This window comes from Mandrillus leucophaeus, unplaced genomic scaffold (assembly GCF_000951045.1).
Source record: "Mandrillus leucophaeus isolate KB7577 unplaced genomic scaffold, Mleu.le_1.0 Scaffold48, whole genome shotgun sequence".
Taxonomy (NCBI): domain Eukaryota; kingdom Metazoa; phylum Chordata; class Mammalia; order Primates; family Cercopithecidae; genus Mandrillus; species Mandrillus leucophaeus.
The window spans coordinates 3,911,916-3,920,954 of NW_012105142.1; the positions used below are offsets into that span (position 1 = coordinate 3,911,916).

Sequence of the window (9,039 nt, forward strand, 5' to 3'; positions counted from 1 at the left end):
TAGTGTTATTTGCAATGTTAGAAAAAATTTACCTTTGAGGAGTTGTGCTCAAAGTAAATGTGTTATTTCAGTTAGTAGGAAAGTAGCCTTAAAGAATGCAAATGTTGGGAAGATGAAATTGTAAGGAATTTTTATTTAAAACGTTTAAACATCTAGACCTTTCCTTGTCTCCCAAAACATAATCCCAGTGAAACTGCAAAAACTAAGGGAGAAGTGTCTGAGGAACTGAAAGAATTCCAGATCTGTTGTGTGATACATGTAGCACATATATGAATCAAGGACATATCTGTACTCAATTTTGAATCATAAAGTTCACAACATTTTTGAGACCAAGTTTCATAAAGTTTTTACTGGAAAAAAAAAGTTTTACAAAATATCTTTCCAAAGAAATTTTCCCATAGAGTACAATTAATTCATGTAGCTTTCTTCCTTAAAGATTACAGTATGACATTCAGAGGGGCGAGGTTTCTTGAATAGCCAACTAGCTGCAAAACCTACAAGAGAAGTAGATTTTTTTAAAGTGCCTTTAAAATGTGAAAGCAAGTAATATAATTGTTGAATCTATTTGAAATTTTAAAATTTTCTTTAAAATGGTCCATATGGTATGCACAATATCACAGCTGGCACAAAACTGCCTGTATTTAGTTTGAAACACAAAAACAATGCATATGAACAGTATTCTTTGAAAAGTAATTCAAAATGCTGCCACTGCATCATAAAGGCAAACTTAGACAAGAATGTTGTATTCAGAGAATTAACAAAACAAGCCGAATATTAAAGTATTCAGACAGTTACTTTGATTTTTTCAAATACCAAGGGTAAAAGAACTTGTTGCCAAAGTAACTCAGGATACCTTATTTCAAACTACATGTAACCTATTTTGCTATAGATATTCTAAACAAATAAACAACTAGGTTTTAGGATGTAAATTCTCATTTCCTAGACAGGGCCTAGTTTTTCTGTTGCAATCTGGCAGCTTTAAACTTTGAAACCCTCTTTCCAGTTTCTTCTGATGCTTCCAACAGAACTTCCTTTCGTTCTGGAATAGTGGGTAGTGCAGGATGAGCAATGGCTGGGTGTGGTGTTAAGGAAGGCGATACAAATTCTTTTTCTATAACAGTTCCAGAAAAAGCCTAGAAAACAAAAGTCAGGTTATGGTAATAAAATGCAAGTAAGACACCCACAAAATCTTCCCATTCACTAATTTGACATTTCTTTTCATTAAAAGTAAATTCACAAGATTTGTGGCTAGACAACACTACTACATCAAAATACCAATTGTTCAGAGAAAATAACACCATTAAATTTTAATTTCACCACCAAATAGAAGTAATTTTTACAGTATACATGCAAGAAAACAAAATGTAAAATGTAAATTTTATCTGGGAAAAAACAGAAATGGATAAATAAAAGGTCTTCAAACTTTCATACATTCCATTCATGTCCACCCCATGCTGTGAAAAATAACATATTAAAATAAAAATGCTATTAGGGTGTCAAACTCTGACTTCTGTACATCAGTTGATGAACGAGCTATCCTATGGTGGCCTTGCACCTGCTAGCCAATAGCTTAGTTTCACCCAGTACTGACATTTCTAACTGAAATCTCTTTGGTGGTGTTTATGCAATTATTTAAATATTTTATTGCATTTTGCCTCAATTTTAAGAGATCAGTGGAAGTTGAAAAATAAAAGTGCTGACACTAGTAGGAATAAGCACAGGTTTCAAAATTTTAAGATAATTAACTCTGACAGAAATCAGAAGTTCCACAAAAAAAGAAAATTACTCAATTTCAACTGGATGTTTGCTGCATTTAATCTGGCCAACTGTATGTTCAACTGGAACAGAATTAAACAATGTGCATAAATTGCTGGAAATATCTGTACATGTTGTTTTATACAAAAATAGGTAAGACCCAAGGAGGTTTGTTTTTTTTTTTTTTTTGAGACAGAGTCTCCCTCTGTCACCCAGGCTGGAGTGCAGTGGTGCAATCTCGCCTCACTGAAAGTTCCGCCTCCTGGGTTCACGCCATTCTTCTGCCTCAGCCTCCGGAGTAGCTGGCACTACAGGCGCCCGCCACCACGCCCGGCTAATTTTTTTCTTTGTATTTTTTAGAAGAGATGGGGTTTCACTGTGTTAGCCAGGATGGTCTCAATCTCCTGATCTCGTGATCCGCCCGCCTCGGCCTCCCACAGTGCTGTGCTGAGATTACAGGCATCAGCCACCACGCCCGGCCAATTTTTTTTTTTTTTTTTTTAAAGATTTCTGATATTTAGAACCTCCATCCTTCCCTCTACAAACCAAAATTTGACAGGTGAACTTTAATGTACACTTTGCTTTCCTCTGTCTACCAACTGCTCAAAATTAGTTAAAACAACATTATCACCTGAATAATTTAAAAAGCCACCTTCTTCTACCTTGCCCCACCACTGAAACAAAAACAAAGAAAGCCATCTCTCTCCTACATTATTTCTGGAGTTCAGCTGGTAAAAGCAGCTTAAAGCTTACTTTCCTAAAAACTCCACTTTATCACGATGAGCATAGAGCCTTCTTCTCCTTCTTCTATTTAAAATGCTTTTGAAAAAGAGATATTTTAGCATTTAAAAAGATACTGAAAAGGGTATCTTCCAAAGCACTTACCATAATCATGAACTATTTCTTTGATGTTAAAAAATTTATAGCAACTACTATTAAACATTTCCATACAAAATGCAAAACTAGTAAGGGTGAAATAAAAAATAGGTTCCACACTCTAGCTGTACCATGATACACTAAGTCCTTACAAAAAGCTAATATTCAAATATTTATCAGCAAAAGTCTATATCCATTACCTGTTTTCTAACAGTATGAAAGACAATTAAATAAGGTAAGATACTTTCCAGGTCACCTAAGATCATTATACTGAGAAGAGGCGAAGAAAACATTCTAGTCATATGTACTGTCCCTAAATGCTACCAATCTCCACCCCCAATTACCATTTAATACACTGAGTATAATACCATTTAGTAAAGGCAATGGAATTTTTATATAAGATTTATATATATGCATGCATCTTATTGTATATACAAACGTGTACATTGATTTGATCCAGGCATGGGTTCCCTAATCTTCCTACTTTTTAAATTGAAAACTTCAAATACTCACCAAAACACAAGAATGAAGAAATTAATAGCCTTATATTTCACAGACATCCTTATTTGGGGATTTCCTAACCTCCCCCGCACCGCCACCAAAAACTGTTAGAGGCGTGGTGGGTGAAAGTGTATTGAGTGTGCACTATTTTTTCTAAGGACATGGTCTACAGCTTTCATCAGATTATAAAACAATTCCATAATCCCCCAAGAGTTAAGTTTCACTGGTACAGGGCAAAATATTAGACTTTAGATAATTATCTGCTATGCATGCATTATTTTTCTTTAACTTAGCCAAGGTATTTAAAAGAGAATAGTATAATCTGATCCTTACACTATCAGAAAATGACCTACTGGTAATTTATTTAAAATAAACTGCTAAATAATTTCCTAGCTACAAATGTAATACATAATGCCAAGTAAGATATTTTAAATTTCCCATTTTGCTGAAATAGACACAATAATGTGTCTATTAAGACAAGTAATGTGTTTATCAAAAAATAAACTATTTGAGTATCACAATATTTGTACTGTTTGCTTGTGACTGTTAATTTTTTATTAATTAGTATCAAGAAAGTATGAAACCTAGAATTAATTAAATCTTATGACTTTTCAGATCAAATAGCTAAAATTGGCCAAAGATACTATATGAAATAAAGAATTAAAAGACACACACACACCTCAGGTGTTACTGATAAGGGCAAAAGTTTCTTTTGATGACTTTCTTGTGGTTCCTCTTCCAAAATGCTCTCACTGGTGTCACTGCAAGTGGCTTCTTCGCAGCTGATACTCCTCAAAACTCCCCGCCTATCGTCAAATTCAGCAGCACTGCTTTCACTGGTGTCACTACACACACTATTCTCTCTACTTCGAGACTTCAGGATGGATTTGCGAGGGACATATTCTCCATTCACAACATCAACAAAGGCTCTGTGATATTCAAAACACATATACATTCACTGTACGTAATTCATAAAACTGAGAATAACCTTTTGAAAATTTCCTTAAATCTGTAGAAATTAATCTGAAAATTTTTATTAAAACCTTGTATCTAAAATAGTCACAATCACAATTTTATAGCCTCAAATGACATTTTCATACTATTTTGAAAGATACGATTTATCTGGCCTAATAAAACACAGCATGTTATTTTTAAGCATGTCCTAGGTGGCAATAGCATGGTTTGCCAAAACTCTACATAAAGTTTTAGACCCACGTATACATTTAGCAGTTTTCACTATTTAATAAGGGTCATAAAAACAGTACGTATTTTCTAGTGATAGTTTTCTCAACAAACAATTCCAAAAAAAAAAAAAAACAAAAACACTGCAACAGTATAACTTCTACTCTGAAAAGGTAAACTGCATGCCAAGAAACCTACGGACCTAGCCCACTGGAAACAAAAATGCATTTCTGAAGATACAAGATTTTCTGACTAGACCATTTGGAAATGTTTCAAAAGCACTGGTGAAGAGGAGAAAGTGAAAAAAAAAATTCCTCCATTCCCACTGCTCTGGACTGGGAAGCTACAGCCACTCAGCCTATCAGATTCTAAGCTAACTCCTCAGAACACTTCACATTTCAGTGAGGGTCTTCTGTGTTACAAACAACTTTCTCTGGTAAAGGTTCAGTGGCAGAAAGAGAGACAAGGCCAGCAGACGGCCCTGCAGCTGTGAGCGCCTCCCACCTATAAATGTCAGCAGGTGTCCTGATGGTCGGCAGCTCCTGGGCAGAGTGGCCACTGCCAGTGCTGTTCTTTCGTTTACGTTTGGCTTCTTCTTTCTTTTCACTGAATTTTAAAGTGGTATTCTTTCCAGTATTTATTCGGACCTAAAATTTCAGAGCAAGAAATTAAGAACCTTTTGACAAATTAACTAAAAGTGAAACCAAAACAAATAAACTCTATAACTAAACAAATAATAGTAAGAGAGGCAGCTGAAATTTTCTGATGCTGAAATGATGTGCATTATCAGGTGGAATTTAAAAAAGTCCTTACCTCACAGATCTATGACCTCTAAAGTAAATCTTTAATAACAAATCCTAGTCTTCAGTGTCTTTATTATTGTAGAGAAAGCAAAATACATTTGAACTAAATGCTAGATTTCTTATAAGCTTCATATCACCCGATTCCTTTGATATAAGTTTTTGGCTTGAATTATGTATTTCAAAAGAAAGAGTATAAGCAACAACAAAAAAAGATTCAGTAAGAATGTAATTTTTAAGTCATAAAAGTACTATTAAATAGTGCCTATTTAGAATTTTTAAAACATCTCTAACTTTTAGAAATTGAAGGAGTAAAAAAATAAAAACCAACCCTGTTCAGGGTTCACATGGGGTTAACATGTTATTTTTCCTCCCCTAGTCAGCACTTAGACCATACTTTCCACAGTAATGCCCACTATTCCCTATAACATTCCTACAAATAATACTTGTTCTTTCTATCTAAATGAAAACAGGAAAAAAGTAAAAGCCTGGCAAAAGAATCACAAAGCGACCTTTTCTGGCTAATCATCTCAGTCAACTTTTCCCGAAGAATCAGGGGAAGACCCCTTCAGTCTGACATATTAGAATATAAAAACACATACAATTATTTCACTTCTTATTGGAGCAGGAATAACTCAGGAAGCTAAGAAATATCAAATATGTTTTAAACATATTTCATTAAATAATAATCACACACACTTAAGACTGATACCACAGACCCTTAACTCTGTTACAGGCAATTGGGAATATTGTGTAGAAAGGGCACTCACTGAGGCGAAAGAGTTTCTGTTTTATTACCAACCAGATCTATGTCTACTAGGCCTTAAATTTCCCTGAGAAAGACGAATTAGACGAATTCCCAGTGTCTCCTTAGAACAGTACATGGAGCAGAGAGAGGGCAAAGATGGACTTAAGGCAGCCAATCCTTCCTTCAATCGGAGCCAACCTGCTTTGATCTATTTTAAACACTGGGATTCTACAGTAAGTATGGAGGGAACAAAAGGCTTTTCATACTAGAGAAAAGCTTTAAAACTCTGTATTAGAAAATCTCCACAGTCACCCCCAGCTCTAAAATGCCAAAATTCTAAAGTCATGATTATCCACAGATGTTTATATTTACTTTGTCAGAAAAGAAACTAATTTTTACTTTCTCCTACATTTTCCCTTTGTGCTTATGAAGTATTCATTTTATGTCCATAGAAAACAACCTGGCATAATTAAAAATTTAACTAATGCAGTCACTTTCAACATGCTAAGCACACCAAAATATCCACAATATAATTAACTCCAGGATTCTTGAGAAAACTCTCTGAATGAAGGACAGGTGAAGTTACAGTAGTTGCCACTCAAATCTGATCCCCTTCCAGACCCCAAACAATGCATTGTTTCAGAGAACAATGGACCAATACCAGCTAACTAAATTTTTTTTCCCCTTTTTCTTCTTAAATTGGTCAGAACAAGAGGCAAAAGACGATTTTCCTGTCTCGCACTATCTACAATGATGATGACTGTTAATACTACTCTTTTAAAGAATATCATAATGCTTAATGTTCAAATTATATGCAAAATTAGTAAAGTTAAAAGTATACAAACCCTCTTAGGCTCAACAGTATGAGAAAAATATATTGTTGGTATAGAATTATCTCCAACCCCTAAAGCCTCATGGTCATTATCACCATCATGGTCATCAATGTTGTCGTCGTCCTCATCGTCATCATCATCATCACCATCACTGTGGTAAGAACTGGAACCATTCACTGAACAGTTCAACTGACTACTCATTTGAACACTGAATGGTTCTGAACTTGCAACATCCTTATGACAACTGTCCAGAGTATGAGAGTCTGTTACTTGATACATTGCATTCACATTTGTGTTATGATCTTCCTTTTCCTCTTCAGAAGATGTCGTATCTTCTCCATTTGCAATCACAATATCAGGCTTACTAGTAAGGGAGAAGAAAATTAACAAGATCAAACAAACATACTAGAATTTTACATTATTTAAATTTCCAGTTAGTTTCCATGGGTAAATACTAAGATCTTGAATAAAGTATTTTTAAAACTAGAATTCTAAGTTCAAAAACAAAAAAATGTTTTGAAGTTAACAAAAAACATTAGTTCCTATGCTGCTTCTATATATTGCAGTTATTCAGACATAAGCAGAATATAGAAGATAATTTTTTTATCTTTGCAAGAAAGATATTGGCCATATGCAATATAAATATAGTACCAATAATAACAAAGTTGTAAGAAATTCAGAGAACATGTCTCTCTACTTAAAGGCCAGAAATTGAAACCACATAACCATAATACACACTTATTTTCTACTCCTATACTCAGATTTTACAATGAGCATGTATTACTGTAATTTTAAAAAATAAAGGATTTATACATATGCACATGAATATACTTATATTTATACACACGAGTGAACACTTATCATACTTGATTCTATAAAAGATTTGAGGACCTTACAAAAATAACAAAATCGAAAATGCAACAGAACTGAAATAACATCATACAAAAATAGAGAATCATGACCAAGAAAAATCACAAGATTCAAAACTGGTTTTTAAAAATGAATAGTATCAGTTAATCAAAAAGACCTAAGAATTTATAGGTGAAATGGTAGGAAAAAGAAACTTGTATGCTTCCTGCCCTATTTTTCACAGAAACTAATTATTGCATATGGTACATCATTTAAGCAAAATAATATAGGAACTTCTCGAGCAGCAGACTTCATTTAGCATTTTAACAATTCTAAGTATGTGCTAATGTGTATTTCAAAGAGCAATTTGGTAAAGTTTCTCATACATATAGCTATCTGACCAGATTACCAATTACCTGCTCCAAAGTTTATAAAAGGAAAGCAAGAATAAACATTTTACTGTATCAAACTTAAATTCAAAGGGTATTTCTGTTTTTCACAACACATTCAAAGATAGAGCACTATCCTGGGTGTAGTATAAAAATACTTCATTTAAAATTGAACATTATATACATTAAATCCAAGATTATTAAAAGTCAACTATCTGGTATAATTATACAAAATAGGCTACAATAAAAAAATGAAGATGTTTATCTTAAGTATTAAAGTACATGCACATGCATGGGAATATGCACAAACACACAATCCTGTAAGAAAATATTCCAAAGAATTAATGTTTATCTTGAGGTGAAAGGATTATTGATAATATATTATGCTTCCCTGCATTTTCTTCAATGAACACATACTATTTTATTAATGAAGAAAGATTAATGAGGAAATGTATACAGAAACAAATTATCTTGGAAAGATAATCTGTCATCAAGTACCTATCAAGTTCACCCAGCAATTCTTCTTGTCTCTCTAGTTCTTCAAGTCGAGCCCACAGTTCTTTATCAGCAAGCAAATCCTTGGATTTCACATCATTTGCAATATCTGCTTCAAAAATATCTGAAGTTTTTGGTTTGGAATGCGGTTTATGAGCAATTCGGTGTTTTGCTATTTAGAAAAAGGGAAAGACATGGCTGTTAATAGCCAACATAAAAAAAGCACAAACCCAGACTTAATGAGACTTTCTTTTGGGGCAAGGGAGACATTGAAACAGAGCGGTCACAATTTTTAAGCCAAACAGGAGAACTCCAAGGATGAATGTCTCTTACAGCCTTGCTACTCAAAGCGTGGTCCATGGACCAGCAGCACTGGTGTCCCTGGGGAATACTTCAGAAGTGTAAGCTCTAAGGACACCCCAGACCCACCGAATCAGAATCTGTACTTCAACAAGAGCCCCAGAGAATCTGCATGCACATTAAAGGTTGTGAAGCAGAGCTTCAAAAATGCATATGGAGAAATGGCCACAAAGCACCCTGGTTATAAGGGGAAATGCAACACATAAATGATAAATTTCCATTTACCACCCTTACTCAAGGAAATCTAGTTA

General features: G+C 34.1%; 1 protein-coding gene across 1 annotated transcript in view; it reads right to left on the minus strand.

The window, feature by feature from the left end:
• Positions 1-320: 320 nt before the first annotated feature.
• Positions 321-9,039, minus strand: part of URI1 (URI1, prefoldin-like chaperone) — a 118,090-nt gene continuing 109,371 nt past the window's right edge. Inside the window, exons 7-11 of the mRNA XM_011995258.1 lie at positions 8,432-8,600; positions 6,708-7,059; positions 4,819-4,961; positions 3,812-4,061; positions 321-1,133 (exon numbers count right to left, since the gene is read on the minus strand). Of these exons, the coding sequence (XP_011850648.1) occupies positions 951-1,133; positions 3,812-4,061; positions 4,819-4,961; positions 6,708-7,059; positions 8,432-8,600 (1,097 nt within the window). The 3' untranslated portion in view covers positions 321-950. The remainder of the gene's footprint in view (positions 1,134-3,811; positions 4,062-4,818; positions 4,962-6,707; positions 7,060-8,431; positions 8,601-9,039) is intronic.